Here is a 21,125-nt window from a genome sequence, read left to right as displayed (position 1 = left end):
GATTCATCTATAATTAAGGGCCAAATGTAAAAAATGTCAGACAAAGAAAAAAACTAATATGGAACCACCACCAGGTGTCATGCTCATGCCAGCCAGAAGACTAGCTGACTAAGTTTCACAGGTACAGACACACGTTTCATGAACAAAAACATCCTTTGAAAAAAATCTGTGTTTTTATATCAAATTATGTACAGTACAACTAACTGTGCAACTTCTGTCAAATAATCATATTTATGGTTAACTGAAATATACAATTCAAATGTCAACATCTTATAAAACCACTGATGCTGAAGCGACTCTGACATGATTATACTGACTAGATTTATCCACAGGAGTCCAAAAGAATCAATGAGCCCCACCCTCCTCTAAACATTTTGCATCTGTTTAATGTACTTTCACATGTTTATGCAAAAACACCAATAGTAGTGAACTGGTTGCTGTGTCAACACTTCCTTTGAGTTGCTGTTTGCTGTCAAAATAAAAATGTGACCCCATGTGAGACAACAGACTACGTGAAGATAACAATTTGTTTTTTTAGTAGGCTAATAATCTGCACATTTTGTGGCTTTTCTGAGCAACTATTTTTGCATTCACCTCGCGATTGCATAGGTCAATGCTTTTATAATGTCAGAAGTAAAACACAAACAAATGTTGATTAAATGATGTGTAGGGAGTCAATTTTGCACTACAAATGTGTCTCTTTTCTTTTATTGTACAAACCACAGCTGCCGACTGAGAGGGCAGAAGGAAAAAGAACAACTATTTTCTTTTGGTTTAGGCTAACAGTTACAAGACACTGATTGGGCATGTTGTTAACTTGTCTGTATATTGTTTGCATGTCTTCTATGGACTTGATATACCACAAAATAAATACTTTCTTCATGTGTACTATCAAGAACAAGCTCGATCTCTCCTCAGAGCTATATAAACATGGCACACTGACCAAACATGCAAGAAAATGTTTTACTATCAAAGCCTATTGTAAATGTAATTCATTCAAAAATTTAGATATGACTTGACAAGGAAGAACTATCAGCTGAAAATGGAAACTATTGTGTCCCTACCTCAAACTTCAAGCCCAAATTATCAACAAATATCACATTAATAATATCCCTTTTAACTCTGACCTGACATAATCTTGGTACTTGTTCACAGAATAGGATGTTGCTTCACACTCCCTTATCAGAACTGAACTAGAAAGAATGTCTTTCTCTTACAGTGCACCTTATACATGGAATAATCTGCAAAAGACCTTAAACTTGGACACTCTGCCACCTTTATGGATGTTTAAGTGCCTTATTCCAGATCTTCCTGTATCATCCTGTATTTCTACTTTTAGCGATCATATATAGCTATTGTTGTTTGTTGTTTTGTATGATTTCATATCTGTTTTAATTGATGTGCACGGTGGTTCTTTGTTTGCTTATTGATTGTTTTCAATGTCTTTGATCATGCTCAGCATCACTGAAAATGAAGGTTTCCCTCAATTGATTTCCGGAGTCTTAAACAAAGTTTGAATGAATGAATAATTATTAATAACATAGATCAATCACAAAGACCAATCAAAAGAACATCAAAATTATAATATTATGTTATTCCGTCTCATTATATTGACGTAAAATATCACAGTTTGTAATTTCTACCTGTAGGCTTCCAGTTATGAAAGGTGTAAGCTACTTGTGTAGACAACAGGTACATCACTAACCCATACTGAGTTTTTTTTAAATCATTTTTATTGAAATAAAGTAAATTGTACTAAGTCAGACATTGTAGATTCCACATATTGTTGCAAAAAAGTCCACACTTCATGACTTATTTTACAGCTAATTCACAGCTGCATTCACACTTAACTTGTAAATCATTAGATTTTCACCATCCTAAATTCTTGACATCTTGGAGGTCAATTTTCAATAGAGATTTAGGGGAACTAAACTATGGAATGCTTCCTTTCACCTGCTAAAAACTTGTATGTCTATAAAGTGTTACAAAAGATGTTTATGTTTAACATTTAACTGCTGTTTTGTAAAGGAATTTTCTCCTTTTGTATTATTGTTCATGATTTAGCTTGTTTTACTCACTGTGATACATTTTTATTATTGCTCAAGGGTCAATACAGTAAACTACTATCCCCCTCATGCACACACACATATACACGCATGCCTAATTACACGAACATTGACTGACATGTACATCAAAAACTCACATTTTCTGCTCTTAAATGGAAACTATTATTGCTTTTTTGTTGTTGTTGTTGTTGTTGTTGTTGCAGTCAAACATATTTTGTTATTAGTAGTTTGTTTTTACTTGTATTATTTTCTGTATTGTTCTTTATCTCTATGTACTTCTGAGTGTTAATAACATTGTAAAAATGTTATTAGGTGGAGGCTTCAAATAAGCCCACTGGGTTTTTTGCCTCTCCCTGTCACTTTTCATTTTTCTTTTTCCTTGCCTTTTTGTGTTTTAATTGTGCAAAAAACTAAACTAAATGAGACTAAAAAGAGACTAAAATGGAACATTAAGGATATAAAAAATAATAAAAAAAACGAGAGACAGCATTTTAATTGATAATAGTGATGTGTGGTAGATACACTTTTCTTAATATTTATAGGCTATGTTTTCAGAGACTATTTAAATAAAAATATCTATCAAAAACACTTTAAAACAGGGGGTGATTTAGCAAGTTTAGATTTGTGTGTATATGAAAATTAGTAAGTAGAATCATGAGGTTTTTGATAAAGTAAAAAGGATTAACACTGACCCACACTGAGTTTGTTTTTGTGTTAGCATGTTAGCATGCTAGCATCACCTTACGAAGCCACACCGTGACCTGTGATTGGCTGGCCGCGCTCTCGCTCCTCCAATCACGAAGCCGCTGTAGCTCCGCCTGCCACATCACTAGCATGGAGGAACATGGAGCAGGAATTCCGGCTATGCGCCGATGACAGCGTCGTCGATGGGGCAACACGGATGATGACCAACAGATCTGTTGCCCGGTGATCAACTAAGCAGCTGGGAGCAACTTGGCAGGAGTGTGTCCACACACAAACATACACACACAGCTGTGTGGGCCAGCGGCGTGTGTCACACTTTACAGGCGGCGGATGAAGCCCTGATGCTCAGAGTTGGACTGGTGCCGTGTCTCCCCCTGTAACTCCTCAGCGGGATTAACCAGACTAGCCTGCTCGTGCTGGAGAGTTTTCAGATAAGACTATGGATTTGTTCGGGGTGCTGCACTTGGACGAGCTGTCCCATGGACTGGCAAACTTGAACATGTTTCCGTACTTTGACATGGCGCACTATATCGTGTCCATCATGTCTCTGAGGGAGCAGCCAGGTAAGTGGCTGACGAGGCATGACGTGTACAGTTTCACCAAAGTTTTACTGTGAAAAATAAGCACCCGATTCGCTTTGTTCTGCAAAAGTTTGACCTGGTGTGACTTCGATAATCCCACTACAGCTATCCTGGTGTCTCAGGCTCTCCAGCTGACTGCCACGCAGCCCCAGGGGATGTTGGGCTGTAATTTACACTTGAACTCAGAGGGTGGTGACGAAAAGACAATGGAAACATCTGATCTGACCTGCTAACTTTAAATTTGTGCATTTAACTCCCCATTTCCCCTTATTCTTTGTTCTTTATTTGGCTTCAAGTTACTTATTCAGTCATATGCACAAATGAGAAATGAGAAGCTGAGATAAATAGTGAATACGTTATAATAAAGGGATACAGTATAATGCATAAAATTTACAATGATAAAACATAAAAAACTATTATAGGGTGTCTACAGGTCCTTAAAAAGTCTTTAAATGTCTTAAATTAAGTTTTCCTTATATAAGGCCTCAAAAAGTCTTAAATTGTCTTAAATTTAGATTTGATGGGTCTTAAATAGTTTCGGTCACATTATCGTAAAATGTCTCCAGCCTGACAGACCCAGTGACTGTTCACAATCATTGGACAGACCGAAGAATTGCAATAATAAATAGCATTTATGACAGCGGTGAGATTTTGTCCTCTTTTTTACGTTAAACACATTACATTTAAACTCACCCAATTGTTGTCATTATTCCTTACTGTTCATTTTGAACTGATAAAAGATTTGGTCTTAAATTTCATATAAGGTGGTACTAAAAAGGTCTTTAAAAGTCTTACATTTAACTTGGTTATATCTGTAGACACCCTGTATTAGCCTCACTGTAGGGCTGGGCAGTATATATCCATATTATATCAATATTGTGATATCAGACTAGATATCATCTTAGATTTTGATATTGTAATATTTTGAGTGTTGTTTTTTTCCTGGTTTTAAAGGCGTTATTACAGTAAAGTGATGTAATTTTTTTAACTGTTATTTGCCCTTACCCACTTAGTCATTATATCCATGTTATTGATGATTATTTATCAAAAATCTTATTATGTAAATATTTTACGAAAGCACCAACAGTCAACCCTACAATATCATCGCAATATCAATATCGAGGTATTTGGTGTATGGTATTGTAATGCTTGATTTTTTCCATATCGCCCTGCCCTACCTCGCTGTTATTTACCTCTGTGAATTCATTATTACTTAATCGACGCTTCTTAAAAACTGTTTTTTAACAAAAAACAAATATTTATAATCTTATTGAACAACATTTATGGTGTAGCTTATTTAAAACAAAAATAATCAGTAGGTGATAATGGGACATAGAAACATTCTGCCATTATGAATTAGTACAGGAATCATATTGGTAACAATTTATTTGGATAGTCCACCCACAGTTTATAGAGAAGGCCTATTTGTGACATTTCATCAGCTCATTTAAATCAAGTCAAGTTTATCTATATAGCACATTTAAACAACTGCAGTCCACCAAAGTGCTGTACAAATTAAAAGAATGATAAACAGATATATAGCAATATAACATGTACACAAATATAAAACAGAATAACACCAGTAAGAACAGTTGCATCAGTAAAAAGATTATAAAATACTAAAATATTGAAACTACTACAAACACCCAAAGGCCACTGAAAACATGTTAAAAGTGTCAATAAAGGGGGAGCATTTGACTCAGAGTTTAAGGCTACTCCAAAGTTTTGGAGCAGCAGCCACAAAGGCAGGGTTTTCTTTGTTGTTTGAGACTCAACAATTCAACTGTTTCGCTTTGTCTGTAGATGTTTGTCTATGGAGTGTGACAATTCACTACATATTCTAAGACTTATTCAGTTGAACTTGAACTATCTTGAGCTAAATTTACAGAGAATATGTTCCTGATTTGTCACATAAGCTCTGTAGATAATCTGTTGAACGTCTACAAACAAAGCACAACAGTTTAATTGAATAAGCTGTTGAAACGTTACAAATACTCTATTAATCATTTGCATCTGGACTGTCCAAACAAAGAGTCACCATTAAATGAATCTAACTTTAAAGCACACACTGTTACTTTGAGCTATAGTTGATTGTATCAGCTCAGACCAAAGGCTGGCACGGAGCCAGCTCTGTTATGTCACTGAGATAGTGTCCACAGGGACAGGTGGACTTTAACTACACAGCCAGTCGACTCTCCACACACACAAACATACCAGAACACACACGCAGTCCATTGTAGTCCCGCCGCTTTAAATCTACAGGCTATTTTGGAACTTGCCTCGCGAAGCATCTGAGCTTCTGCGACCTTTTAACCCTTTGTCCTCTGCTCCCATCTATCTCTCTGCGGCTTAGAGAGAGATACACAGAGTGTTAATATACGGACAAACAAAAGGCCGGAGATCAGCGAGTGCAACATGAAATCCTCACTAGTGAGAGCACAGCAAAGAAAGAAATTCAGTAAAACCAGAATAAAAGTGAAGACACAAACAAACCAGGAGCCAGCTCCATGTCTCCTGTTCCCCAAAAAGGAAAGGAATGCCATGAACCACTAAAGTCTTCCTGTCTTTTCTCCTTCCTGTTTTAAATCTTCCCCTCCTGCTCTTCAGTGCATCCAGTCCCACAGTGCATTTTTAAAAAGCTCACCAGTTCCCTTTATATGTTTACAACACTGTCACTACAGTTTACCGTGGAGTTATTTTAAGCAGATTCCTAAACATTGCTGTGAGTGGATTGCACAGGACGCAGGAGGACAGGGACGTGGAAGATGAGCAGTGGTTGAATGTCAATCAATGGATCTCACTTCAAGCCCAAAAATAACCATAGATAAGGCACTTTTTTCTTATCTAGTTATCAAGTTTCAGGAGAGAGGAGGGATGTCTTACTCACAGGCGTAGATAATAAGTGAGTATGGTAGGAGATCTGCTGTCCTGGTTAAGATTTTAATCACTGTTTTTGATCAGGCAAGTGAACTGTTTCCCAGCTGCGAGACTTGTCTCCATATGCCCTTCCTTTGTGTTCTTTTGTAAAGAGACTCATGTACAACAAACATACTTATCCAAGATACATTTGCTCTGATTGAAAATGCCTTCATGGGCAAAACTGATCTAAGATTATAACAATTAAGTAAGCTGGCTCTGAGGAGAGTTGGAGTTGTGGAGAAGAGAGGGCCTGCTGTCTACCTTCACATTACAGAGAGACAAAGAGAAAAGAACAGAGAGAAGGAAAGAGGAAGTGGAAAATACAACCCGTATGACATGTTGCAGCTGTAATGTACTTGGCCTGTATTCCTCAAATTTGACTTGTAAATGTGTCTCCTTCAAATGCAAACCAGGAAGGAGGATCTTGATTCGGTACAAGGTGTGTTTGTAGCCCAGCATGTCAGAGAAGTCCCATATTTCAGTGCAAGACTGAAGCAAAGCATTATTTTTTTACCATCTGCAAACTATCTGAAAAGCACCTGTTGTAAAATCACCACTTCTTCAATGAAATGGCGTTCCTGTTTAAGAAACACTGTTTACTATGTAAGCAATGCGCCTCACATGTTAACTGAGATTAAGTTACAACTGTGGTAAGACCAAAAGCACTAATATTGAGCATTAGTGTTGGAGGAAAGGATATGTCTGACACTCAGGGTGCTAGACTGTTTGCATATTTTACAACCCCTCTTTCCTGTCTCACATTTGTGTGCTTTTCTTTTTCAAACTTCCTCCTCTTCTAACTGGAAGTTTGTGTCAAACCACAAAAGTTCATCATATCAGGCGTCATCTACACACAAGAGATAGGGACTGTCTAGCTGTGTCGCTGTTGTCACTTGCAAAACTTAACACAAACAAAAAACCAGTTAAAGTCTGTGTAAAGCAACAAAAAATGTCTGTTATAAGTTTGTCACATCACAGAAATATGTGTCATTAATCACTCAGCCAAATTTGAAAGATTAAAAAATCGCTAAGTATATAAAATTAGCTCTCAAAATCATGGAAAAACAAGCACTTCTCTCTGCTGTGAAACGCTGGAGGCCTCCACTCACAGGAGGGAAGCCGCCTCTGTGTACTGTACAAGGACGTAAACCCAGCACCTGCAGCCGGCCGAACAGGAGGATGTAATCCAGGGAGGGAGAGTGTCGGTTCGGCTCCACTGACTGAAAATATTTTTTCCAGCGGATGTCTTAGTTACAACATGATTGAGCTAACTGGAGTAGTTTCATGTCGTATCCGACAACGGGAGGCTTTTAACAGATGACGTCCTGATGTTAGCTTTGCTGCTGCTGTTAGCTGACCCTGTCAGCTGCAGCCACTGATGCTTTCTAGACATCGTGATTTCCCAAAACTGAATAAAATACCACACAAAGCAACACAAAACTGCTTTGCTAGCTTAATCATGTTGTAACTAAGATATCCGCTGGAAAAAATATTTTTTTCACAGACCGTTTATTGAGTTACTGAGTTATTACAGACACCGCTAACGGCTAACAGCTAACGGTTAACCCAGCTAATCTACGATAACCATGATATTAATTACAAAACGTGCACACAGAAATAGTAATGTTTGTTCAATCATTGTGTTTATAGACTTTACAAACATCAGTTAGTCTAAACGGTGATATAGTGACGTGAAAAATGTGAGAGATATATATCGCTAAACTCTGCTGGTTTTCTACCTGGAAGTATTTGTACACAACAAGGCGATGCCCTCTGTTTATACTGCTACAGCCTCAGGGGGCGTGTTTGTACCAGGGATAGCTCCGTTAGGTAACGCGGCTATGATTTAAGGCCCGCCCAGTAAATCCAGAACACAGAAACCTAGAAACACAGTTTGTGAAGCCTAGCTCCACAATTCAATTGTAAATGGTTGAAAGGCTTTTTTACACATTTTGAGGAATACTTTTATGACCTATTTAATGTGTTTAGAAAATAGCAGAATTTGCTTTACACGGACTTTAAGATCTGTTAACAATACTTCACTCTGCTTTTCATGCTGCTGTTGTGTGCACTTCCCGCTCTGAGCTGATGAACCGTTGCATTTTATATGACTCATCTAGTTACCACTTATATACAGCAGTGTTTCAGATTATGAGTGCGAGGTGAGAGAGTTAAAGAGAGGTGAGAAGTGAGAGAATCAAGGTCAAGACAGAGTGATGTGAAAGGGACAGGTGCATACCAGTTTACTAAAAACACAACAAGACGTTAGTTACTTTAGTTTGGCCCACACACCAACACCATCAGTGGTTGGAGGAGCAGCAATGTCTGTTTGTGGAGGCTATGAAGGTACTTTAAATCTCTTGGTGCCCAATTGCCACTATTTGCATGTCAATTTGTTCTCCCTCTCGGAGTCATGACTCAGTCAAATCTAAACACAGACATGGGATGCACATATTTGTACGCTGTTGTGTGACTTAGACTTTCCGAGGATATCATTATCTCTGAATAATTTAATAGAATGAACAAATAAATGTCCAGAACTCTGCATAGAAGTCATGGAAAAAAAGTGCTTCTTATCATGTCAGAACTTGCCTGAGAATAATCCCATCAAAGTGGTTCAGTGATAGTCGTGTGTAGGTCCATGGGTACACTGCAAATGGCAACTGCTAATATCAAATTAGGCATACTTTTAGTGGTGCTATTTGACAAAATATGATCAAATGTAGGCAAAAAATGGGACTTAAGTTTTCACCCACAGCTAACCAACTCACTTGGTGAGATGGCAACATTATACTTCCTGTTTACATCACCCAAAGCCCTCAGATTAAAGGAACTGTAGCAATAGAACTTAGAGCCTGGTTATCCTCATAATAATATGAGTTTCAAATTCCATTAATGTCCACTTTTTCCTTTTAGATGAACATTTTTTTGACAGCACTAAGGCTCACAATGTCCCATCAACATGGTTCTTATATTCCTGAAACACTGACACTCCTCTCCATCCATTCATATATGTGTTTTACTATATATAACTCTGACAGGTCAATACAACTCTAACAACTGTTGTCGGAATTCATGCCTTTTTTTATTATAGTGATCTAGTAATGAAGATATGGAGACCATGTAGACATCAAAGAATAGGTGTGAAGGTATTGACAATTCCATGTTTCAGATGTCTATGAGTTGGTAGCAGTTCCACGAAAGAGAAGTTTTACTTACATAACTGTCTGAAGCCCAAAGAGGTAACCACGGGACAAAGTTACCTGACTGAATATGAAGTAGTTTAAACCAGCTCCACCTCCAGCAGCACCAACAGGAAAATGCTGCTTACACATTGTTGCATTACTATTAACAATCTAAGGCCCTGATCACACAGAAAGCATTTTACAGGTTGCAAAATGTGAGGCGCACCACAACTAACCTTCACATGTAATCAATCTACGTTTTTTTAATTTTATTTATTTCACAGTAATTAGTAGCTAGTTACTAAAATGTTCAGGCAGAGGGTACATGCTCTGGCTGTCAGCAAATAGTTTGTCGGGCACAGGGAAACGGAGATCTGTGTGGGCATGTGAGACCCTAAAAAAGAGGGTGGATCATGAGGAGTACCACTAGTTGGTCCAGGAGCTTCCCCTCCATGATGGCCATTTCCAGGCATATTTTAGGATGACTTGGGGCAGTTTGACGACCTGCTGTCTATCGTCAGGCCGTATAGCTCTGGGTATCCAGCAACCGCTACCACCAGTTTCTCCTCCATTGTTGACCAACTGTAAACATGTTGTCGTGACCACCACAGAAGGCCCGCCTTTCAAATCAACCGATTGGACAATTAAAAAAAGCAGAGATGACGTGGGGATGAAGTTTTTTCAACTCGAGGAATTCAGAGCGCTCTGGTAAAAACGCCAGGCACCTAGAGTGCTGAAACGCAAGGCGCGCAGCAACGCAAAACAATGAGAAAAAAGCTTAATTCTCATTCTCAAACACAAAAAGCTGCCTCCAGCTGCTAAAGCACTTCCTGTGTGATCGGGGCCTAATAATGTCATGTACTGTGTAATTATGTGTTAGTCACAGGGGACTTTTTCTGCAGAGTACTTTTACTTTTGACACCTTAAGTAAAATTTGCTGAGAATATGTATTATTATATTGTTATATTGGTACTGCTAGTAAAGGAACATTTCTTCCACCGCTGTATAGCAGGTTATAGGCCATCCTGTAGCTCAACATTAACTTTTAAAAGTGGCTGCCAGGCTGGCCATAACGCATCCGCTTTTGATTGTCAGAACTGAAAATATGGTTGCCATTTTAGTCACCTTGTATTTTGAGTAATTAAGATACTATCCAGTTATATGTCAGCTTCTGTGACATAATGTTTAAAAGGTGTATTACAGTAATTTGTGTTTTATCCGATGCTTTATATTTTAGTTTGAATCTTAAAGGGAGACACTACCTTAATAAAGAACTCCAATATGTTATTTCCATGGCCTGGAAAAGTTCAATCAACATATGTGAATATGAGGTTCTCTAACTCAAAGCCAGGAACCAGAGAAGTCTCAAACTTGTGACATCATAGGGTATAAATATAAAGTGATTTTGTGGACCCATAGAATATTTGTTTCCTTTTTTATACCCAAATGAGCTTTATTCTGTGTTAGTGTTCTCAGTTCTGAAACACAAAATGTACCCATATACTCAGAACATTCCCATCTAGAACATCTTTCCCGAGTCACTGTCAAGGAGGAGCAGCTCCAGGCTTTATACTAAATGGCATAACACATTTGAGTTTTATCTCTTTAGTTTTTGAATTTGGGAGAGATCATGTTCTCTGGACTGTCTTAGACCACAGGAATAATATGTATGAATTTCAAACTTGGTGTAGTTTCCCTTTAAGACGTTATCAGTTATGGTGTCCACCCTTAAGTGTTATCATGCTCTCCACACACCCCTCAAAAATGAATCCAGCAAGTCGCTGCAAGACATGAGAAAGTCTTCACAAGTTTCCTTTTTGTTCTGCATTCAAGTTCATCTGGTTCTTGTCCTTGTTCTTGTGCACATGCGAGTAAACGCACCAACACATGTGTCAACCCGTAGTCTCGTGGAGTGTCTGGTTCTGGATAGGAGTGTAACAGCAATATTTAAATATCACCAATGCAACAAATACTGAAAATGTCTTTATTTTGGGGGGCGTTTTTTACTGTTTGCTGCGGCCAAAAGTTGGTTACCAATTTGTCAAAGTGGTTGCCAATGACAACCTAGAAACCGTTACTGTCAAGCCCTACCATAGTGGCATTGTCAGGATTATTTTTCCTTTCTATTTTATCATCCAAACTGTTCAAAATGACAATGTTCCTAAATGCCTCATTTAGAAAATTAGAAATCAGTAATCTGTAACTTTGCACATTTTTTTAAATGATGGTAAATGAAGTTGCTTCTTTATCCATCCACTTCCTGATTCTTTTAGAAGTGAGAGCAAAGTTAAAAAGTAAGCTGTGCAGATGGACACCGCTGGGACTGTGTAGAGGAGGCAGATAGAGTTATAAATCCTCCTGGTTTACCGATCTCTCTCCAGGAGTCTATAATCTGTCTGTAATCCTCAGATTACCAGTATGGTCCTATGTGCGGTCAGAGTGACTCGGGGCCAGGTGGCTCAGGGTTGACTGAGCGCTACCTGTGTGGGGTTAAGTGAAACACATATATCTTATATATCTTATATATATATCTTAACGTTGGTGGCGTTAATGTCGGTAGAGTCAGAAAAGTTGGTCTTTGATAGTATTGGATTGTCTTAGTGTTGTATTTTGTCAGTGAAACCCGTAAAAACAAACCTCCCTTTCATAGTTTCCAGTAAGAATATCAAGCAACATAATGTCATTTTTTTAGTGGAAAAGTGAACACAGTGATCTTTCAAAGCAGGGTGGAAACACAGAGGGAGCATTGAGCAGGCGATTTTTATCTGTAGTGAACTGATATGGTTTGTAATCATAAATGTCGCTGCTCTGCACTTTGACCTGAAGGCCCAGACGCAAATATTGTAACTGTGCTTTACAAACCTCTGTGTGTGTGTGTGTGTTCTCTCTAGCTAGTTAATATTTATACAGTTTCAGTGATTGGAAGAAAGCATGCAGGGAAAAGTCCATCTCTCCTTCTAACGCCCTGATGTTAAAGTTGGATACTTTTCTGTACCAATATTGTAGACATCATAAATGGCCATATCCACAAAGCCTGCGTCTTTGGCATTATCACTGTCATTATATAAATCCCCCCACTGCACAGAAGACTATGTTTAATGCTTATTATGGTAAGCATTCAACAACAGTGATTGCAGGGTGTTCCCAGGCCTTTACAGTGGGAATACTTATGCCTTATGTGTGTTCAAGGAACTCAAGGAAATCCACATGACAGTGACCCTGCTGATAGATATACCTCTGTTCTCATGCAGGTGCTCTTGAGGTGTCCAAAGTCAGCCCCTTAGCCTGCTGGTTCAGCTCCATGCTCTTCTGTTTCGGTGGAGCTGTGCTGTCTGCCGTCATGCTGGCCGAGCCACCTGTTGCACCTTTGTCCAACAGCACCAGTGTTCTGCTCGCTTCCATCGTCTGGTAAATGTCATGAGACTGAAATACACACATGGAGAATGGAAGCAGAAAGTTGCAGGGTTAATGAGAGGCGCTCTGTTACTTTGAAGAAAAGATTCTCTTGTGTAGAAACATATCAATTTGCTGTAGAGGGAGCATGAAATGTGGAAGGAACTAAATAAAACAGGTTATTGTCAAGTCCCCCTCTCCTAATATGAAGGCTTTGGCACCCTCTGCTGGTGACACATATAATCACACTCTCCTCTCAGAAATACATAGCGCCCTCTGCTGGTGAAGTCAGGTACATGACAGAGACTGTCAGGTCACTGTCAAAGTGTATAATGAACACATAGTTCACTCACAGCAGGTAGCTGAGATGTGTGTCGTGTGTGCACTCTTTATGTGAGCCATATGTGTCTCTACAGGTACCTAGTGTTTTACTGCCCCATGGACCTGGTGTACTGTTGTGCCGCCCTGCTGCCTCTCAGGCTGGTGCTGTCAGGGATGAAGGAAGTGACCAGGACGTGGAAGGTGCTCGGAGGGGTCACCCAGGCACAGAGCAAATACAAGGACGGTCTGCTGGTCATGATTGCCATCGGGTGGGCTAAAGGTCAGTAGCTGATGGTGCATGCTGAAGGATTTTTTTTTATACGTTTTGTAAAAGCTACGAAGTAACAATGAACTATATGTACTTTTCCTATCCCCGCTAGGTGCTGGAGGTGGTCTGATAAGTAATTTTGAGCAGTTAGTTCGAGGCGTATGGAGACCAGAGACTAATGAGCTCCTCAAGATGTCTTAGTAAGTCTTGACTATATTGTGATGTACTGAGTGTGATGTGAAATGTAAAGGAATAATGTAAGGGACATTTCACCACAAAATCAAAAATACATACTTTTCCTCTTACCTGTAGTGCTATTCATCAGTCTAGATTGTTTTGGTGTGAGTTGCTGAGTGTTGGAGATATCAGCCGTAGAGATGTCTGCTTTCTCTCAGATTTAATACAACTTGATGGCGCTCAGCTTGTGGTGCTCAAAGTGCCAAAAACTACATTTGAAAAACTCAACAGCAGTGTCTCTTTCCAGAAATCATGACCCAGTTTTTTTTTTCCACACTTTATTTATTGATTTTCCATTTTTGCAAACAGACATACATAAACATAAAACACCCCCACCCCCCCACCCTCGATAACATAAGATCCTTGGTACATAAAATGATATTCTTCATAATAGTAATAATAATAATAATAGTATGCTCACATACATTTCCATGAACCTCAATATGCACACATACATATATTCCTAAATCAATGTTTAAATCACAAGTCTATAGTTCGGTCATTCTCCTTTTCTCTTTCCCTACTTCACAACAATAAATCTATAGCTGTGCAACAAGTTATTGTGATGGCAGTGGCATCAGTCCTTGTCCAACTCTGGGCATTTGCACATTTAGATCGTTCATAAAGATTAAGAAAGAAGACCACATTTTGTAAAAATCCTTAATTTTCCCTCTTGCCATGTAAGTCAGTTTTTCCAGTGCCAAGTTTGATGACATCTCTGTAATCCATTGAGTAGAGGTGGGTCTCTGTGTCTCCTTCCATTTTAAATCAATCATACGTTTGGCTTGTAACAAACAGAAATTAAGTAACTTACGTTCCTTTACAGCTGCTGGGAAATCCTCAGGGTATACAGTACAGGCCAAAAGTTTGGACACACCTTCTCATTCAATGCGTTTTCTTTATTTTCATGACTATTTACATTGTAGATTCTCACTGAAGGCATCAAAACTATGAATGAACACATGTGGAGTTATGTACTTAACAAAAAAAGGTGAAATAACTGAAAACATGTTTTATATTCTAGTTTCTTCAAAATAGCCACCCTTTGCTCTGATTACTGCTTTGCACACTCTTGGCATTCTCTCCATGAGCTTCAAGAGGTAGTCACCTGAAATGGTTTCCACTTCACAGGTGTGCCTTATCAGGGTTAATTAGTGGAATTTTTTGCTTTATCAATGGGGTTGGGACCATCAGTTGTGTTGTGCAGAAGTCAGGTTAATACACAGCCGACAGCCCTATTGGACAACTGTTAAAATTCATATTATGGCAAGAACCAATCAGCTAACTAAAGAAAAACGAGTGGCCATCATTACTTTAAGAAATGAAGGTCAGTCAGTCCGGAAAATTGCAAAAACTTTAAATGTGTCCCCAAGTGGAGTCGCAAAAACCATCAAGCACTACAACGAAACTGGCACACATGAGGACCGACCCAGGAAAGGAAGACCAAGAGTCACCTCTGCTTCTGAGGATAAGTTCATCCGAGTCACCAGCCTCACAAATCACAAGTTAACAGCAGCTCAGATCAGAGACCAGATGAATGCCACACAGAGTTCTAGCAGCAGACCCATCTCTAGAACAACTGTTAAGAGGAGACTGCGCGAATCAGGCCTTCATGGTCAAATAGCTGCTAGGAAACCACTACTAAGGAGAGGCAACAAGCAGAAGAGATTTGTTTGGGCCAAGAAACACAAGGAATGGACATTAGACCAGTGGAAATCTGTGCTTTGGTCTGATGAGTCCAAATTTGAGATCTTTGGTTCCAACTGTCGTGTCTTTGTGAGACGCAGAAAAGGTGAACGAATGGATTCCACATGCCTGGTTCCCACTGTGAAGCATGGAGGAGGAGGTGTGATGGTGTGGGGGTGTTTTGCTGGTGACACTGTTGGGGATTTATTCAAAATTGAAGGCACACTGAACCAGCATGGCTACCACAGCATCCTGCAGCGACATGCCATCCCATCCGGTTTGCGTTTAGTTGGACGATCATTTATTTTTCAACAGGACAATGACCCCAAACACACCTCCAGGCTGTGTAAGGGCTATTTGACCAAGAAGGAGAGTGATGGAGTGCTGCGGCAGATGACCTGGCCTCCACAGTCACCAGACCTGAACCCAATCCAGATGGTTTGGGGTGAGCTGGACCGCAGAGTGAAGGCAAAGGGGCCAACAAGTGCTAAACACCTCTGGGAACTCCTTCAAGACTGTTGGAAAACCATTTCAGGTGACTACCTTTTGAAGCTCATGGAGAGAATGCCAAGAGTGTGCAAAGCAGTAATCAGAGCAAAGGGTGGCTATTTTGAAGAAACTAGAATATAAAACATGTTTTCAGTTATTTCACCTTTTTTTGTTAAGTACATAACTCCACATGTGTTCATTCATAGTTTTGATGCCTTCAGTGAGAATCTACAATGTAAATAAGTCATGAAAATAAAGAAAACGCATTGAATGAGAAGGTGTGTCCAAACTTTTGGCCTGTCCTGTATGTGCAACGAACATATCTTGGCTTCAATAGGAATAACACTTCCTGTCAGCTTGGAGATTAGTTCAAGAACCTCTCTCCAGAATATCTGCACCTTTCAACAGCTCCACATACAATGTAGCAGGGTACCAACTTCTTCAGTACATTTGATGCAACAGTCGGGAATATTGGGATTAAAATGGTGTAGTTTGACAGGTGTGATATAGGTCCTGAGCAACCACTTATACTGTAACAGTTTGCATCTTGTGTTAATAGTTTGAGTTTGGGCCAGAAGACAAGTCTCCTCCCAGTCCTCTACAGAGAAGTCTATCTGAAGATCATTTTAATCATGACCCAGTTACTCAAGATAATCCACAGACCTTGATGTGAGCATTTTCATGTAGGAACTATTTTCTTTCTACTGAACCACGCCTGCCAGCTGTATCACTGTGCAGAATGAAGTGTGCATCTGTTGCTAGCTCACCTAGCAACACTGAGCTAGCTAACATGCTACATGCTACTACTAACATGTCTGCAGGTCCTTGTCTTAAATTCAGTTTTGTGACAATAAGGCCTTAAAAGTCATTAAATAGTCTTAAATTTGAATTTGTGAGCTAGTTTAACTGCTACAAACATTTTATCTAATTTCATTTATGCGTCTTTTAATTTCTTTTTGTAAAAATGAGTAAAGCTTTTCTATGTAAAAGTCCAAATTTCTAATGTTACAAATCTTAAAAAAAACAAACTATAATACCGTCATTTTACATCATACTTGCACTTACCTGTTTGCAAAATGTACATCAACTTAACTCACTCTAATAACCATATGCCTACATAACGTTTAAATGAGTAAAACATGATTTGTCGAAAAATCAGTTCTTAATTTGGTTAGAAGGTGTCTTGAAAGGGTTTTAAAAAGCATTAAATCTAACTGTCTTATTCCTTTAAACACCCTGGAGCACCACAGGCTGAGTGCCATTTAGTTTGATTATATTTAAGAGGAGGTAGGCATCTCTATGGCTGATATCTCCAACACTCGACAACTCATACCAAAACAATCTAGACTGATAAACAGCACTACAGGTAAGAGGAAATATATGCGTTTTTGATTTTGGGCAAACTGTCCCTTTAACATATTAAGAAGTGTGCTCATTTGCGTCATGACTTCATGTTGCTGTTACAGCTGGTTTTGTGCCGGACCGTTTCTTGGCCAGGCGCAGTCACACTTTTGGCTGGTTGCCTGACAGAAATAGTCCGACCGGAATATACCCAACCGTAACAGCCTAACATAAAACCAGTTTGAGTTATTTATTCAAGCGGATGCCAAGTACATCCACAGTGATGATGTGTATCTTCAGTTTAGTTCAGTTGTGCATAATAATTCAAGCATAAAAGATGTTTGAAGACGTTTTAATATTTGTTTATTACAGATTGTGTCATAACTGCTCTCTCATTGAATGTCTGTTTAGCCCCACCAAGATCACCCTGATAGGCGCGGTGCTGTTTGCTCTGCAGCAGACCCACTACCTGCCTCTCCAGAGGCACCACTTGATGCTCATCTACACCGTATTCATAGTCGTCAACAAGGTCAGTGTGGTGTAATTTGTGTAGCTCATACCTGACACTGTGACCATGAGAATATACGCCAAACAGGATGGTGTGTTTTGGTTCATTTGCTTCCCCACGGCAGAGAAAACAATTTAATACCTTTCTTTGTTTATTAATTAGATATTAACTCAGGTAAAACAAATGTTTTGTCGCCGTAGCTCCCTCCAGATCTGTGGCGTCTTGTCTTCTAAATGACCTTTCTCTTTCTGCTTTTTTTTTTTTTTTAAGTTTTAGCTGCGGTGACTCACATTAGCTCGGTATTACCCGTAGGGCATGGGCTTTTGCATCATTTTCATCAGCTTGCATCATCCTCTCTTCTCTGGGAAACTTGTGCTCTTGACTGAGACACAGATAAATCTACCATGTCTTCTTTCAACTCTCATTCTGTTAGCTCCCTCCGTCTCTGATCTGTCAAATTAGCACCGAGCCATTTCATCAGATTTAAAGACTTGGTCTAAACCTGCTATTTATTATTTTGTGTTCTTGATGATGCAGATGTTATACTCTCATCCCCCTAATGAGAAGTAAATACAAACATGTTACCCACTTACTTAGTGTGTTAATATGGTGGCCATGGTGGCAATCCAGTTTCCCCTTGGGGATTATTAAAGTTAATCCAATCCAATCTGTAAAATAGGTCAACAGCACATTGGCTATCCATGAAAAAATGACAAATTACATGGTCGGCTGTTACTTCTCCGTAGGTTCATTATCACAGGCAAGTCCCTTCACATACAAGTAGTCATGGGATCCACTGCTAAAGTAAATGTATTGATGATAGCTGCCTTTAAAGAGAGCTGCTGTGATGAAGGACAGTCCACAGTTTGGAAATCATTAGACATCTATTCCAAACCTACTAAAGGTCCCATATTATGCTAATTTTCAGGTTCATATTTGTATTTTGGGTTTCTACCAGAACAGGTTGACGTGCTTTAAGATTCAAAAGGCACATTACTTTTCTCACATTGTCAGCATGAATATACATGTATCCATCTCTGTCTGAAACGTTCCTATTTAACATCTGTCTATGTAGCCCTCCTCAAAAAGCCCGGCCTACTCTGATTGGTCGGTGTTTCCAGGTCTTCCCAATCTGTGCTTTAAGCATCTGCATCATAATTGCACCTGGGGGAAATGACTGTTACGTTACTGTAGCAGCAGTTTCTACCTTTTAAGCACAGTGCAGACCAAAGATTTGCGACAAGGCGAGTTGGCAACTACTTGCAATGTGCCGTTCTGCAACGTTCTAAAAAACCTGCCGGTTCACACCAATGCAACTAGATGAGATGGTGTATCATCTCTATGCAACAACTGATTTGCAGCTTTTCAGGTTTATTTTGTGGCTGAATATAATTTGTAGCCTGCTCTACCCGCTAAGTCACCGCCGCCTCACCACCATCAGCCAGCTTGATTTGAGCTCAGACAGACCAGGTCACATCGCTGCAACTTTTCTCTGTAAGGTTCTAGAACGGTTTTGTCTCATCGCAAATCTTTGGTCTGAACTGGGCTTGATATAGTTGTGACATCACACCTTCACAGAAGCCCTGACAGCTCGTTTCTGAATACTCACTTCTTGCATTTCTCTGTGGATTGAGCGTTTTGATACTTTCACAGTATTTCTAAAGTACCTACACCTGCTGTATTAAAAATAAAAATAAATTGTCGAAATTAAAATTGTAATTAAAAAAGATATGGAAATCTGCCTTTTTACAATATGGGACCTTTAAGACATTTTGTTTCTGTCTTGACATATTTATCTCTTATTTCTTCAGTCAAGGATGATGCTGACAGGCTCCTCTGCCTTACCATTCGCTAACATCGAGTCGGCCATCTACAAGACCCTCTTCACCGGCCACTCCTCTTACGCCGCCCTCACTGACGAGGTAAAGAAAGCGTGTATCGATAACTCCGCAACCAACGGGTCGACCTCCACCACCACAACCAAAGAGTCCAGCGAGAAAGGGGCCGCAGGGAAGCACACCCCGGTTTCTCCTGTCAAGGGACAAAGTGGGTCGCTCAAAGCCAAAGAGGAGTCAGAGAACGCAGAGACAACAAACCGCAAGAAGACCAACTAGTCAGCCTCTGCCCCGTAGCGCCTTTTCACCTCTAAGCAGGGTTGTGGAGTCATTTCTGATTCAGATTCGTCACGTCAGGACTGAAACTTTATGAGTTGTTTTTCTTTTATCAAAAAATATGCTTTTTTTCCCTGCCACCTAAAAACCATTTTTCTTTTTCATTTCTGAGAATGCAATTTAAATCTGAGTGCTGAAACAGAATTTCAATAAGAGCTGACTCCAACCAACCCTGCACCTTATTGAGGGATAATCACCCCGTCCTTAAAGTACTGTGATATTTATGCTGTTGGATGTGAACATCGTACTATCCTCTTTCTGATTGCACACTTGCAGTACAATGTGTAGCTTAATTTTTAATATATATTTATAATGAGTACAAGCTGTTGAGGATTTTATTTCTGGGTTTCGGGAACAGTGCTGTGCACCTGCTGATCTATGAATGTCTATGTATCTTTTGCTGCTTCGTGTAAATGCTATATTTCCTACTCTGAAATGCTTTAAAACATTTTTTTAAAAGAGATTATATTCTATGACACTCAGATATTTTATTCTATTTATACTGAATAATTGCACACTTGAAAAAATTACATTTAAATTTTTTTATTGTGTCTGTTTTGTTAGTGAATGCTTTGAACCACACTCAAAAGCATGAGAATAAACAGTCATAAATGCTCTGTAAAATGTGTTTTGATGATTTCTATTGTGGAGGCAGCACCGTATTACCTCACTTTAAAGGGATAGTTGGGTTTTTTTTAAGTGGGGCTTTATGAGGTCAACGTCTTCTCACAGAACGGTTTGTAAGTTAACATGCGCAACAGTTCATGTCATATCCTATGAATTAGTGTCCCACAAATGATATCCTCAACGTACAGTGATGTAATTGATGTAAACTTACATAGGTTAGGTTTAGGAAAAAAAACATGACATGACTCAAAGTTCACACTGTTCCGAACACGCAACTCCAGGGGAAAGTCCCAGGGAAGGTCTGGGTTTTTGTGACCCATCCACCACCCTAACCTGCCTCTTTGTTTACACCTGTCAGTGCACTGGTCACGTGATTGCAGCCTGTCAAAATACATAGGATATGTGCGAATTGGGGTGCATTACATTTTCATGGAGAAGCAGGCAGGAGTACGACCAGGGAAGCTGAGCAATGTACTGCTGTTGATGGGGGTTTGCAGGGAAACATGTTTTAGCTACTTAGAAAAGCCTAAATTAAAAAAAAATCATCATCAGTGTAAATGGACGCTATATAGAGTATTTTCACCGCTTTACCTTGCCGTCAGACAGCCCTTTCCTTTGACGCTACATA

The 21,125-nt window shown here is 39.4% G+C and overlaps 1 protein-coding gene across 1 annotated transcript; it reads left to right on the top strand.

The window, feature by feature from the left end:
* The first annotated feature begins 2,885 nt into the window (after positions 1–2,885).
* Positions 2,886–20,494, top strand: tmem38b (transmembrane protein 38B). Its single transcript, XM_033646052.2, has 6 exons — positions 2,886–3,334; positions 12,708–12,864; positions 13,266–13,450; positions 13,551–13,638; positions 17,603–17,720; positions 19,511–20,494. Exons 1-6 carry the CDS (start codon positions 3,211–3,213, stop codon positions 19,811–19,813), a joined length of 975 nt encoding a protein of 324 aa, XP_033501943.1. The 5' UTR covers positions 2,886–3,210; the 3' UTR covers positions 19,814–20,494.
* Positions 20,495–21,125: the final 631 nt, after the last annotated feature.

This window comes from Epinephelus lanceolatus, chromosome 19 (assembly GCF_041903045.1).
Source record: "Epinephelus lanceolatus isolate andai-2023 chromosome 19, ASM4190304v1, whole genome shotgun sequence".
NCBI classification, from domain to species: Eukaryota; Metazoa; Chordata; class Actinopteri; order Perciformes; family Serranidae; genus Epinephelus; species Epinephelus lanceolatus.
Note: the sequence above shows the minus strand (reverse complement) of the source record. Positions and strands in the feature narration are given on the sequence as shown.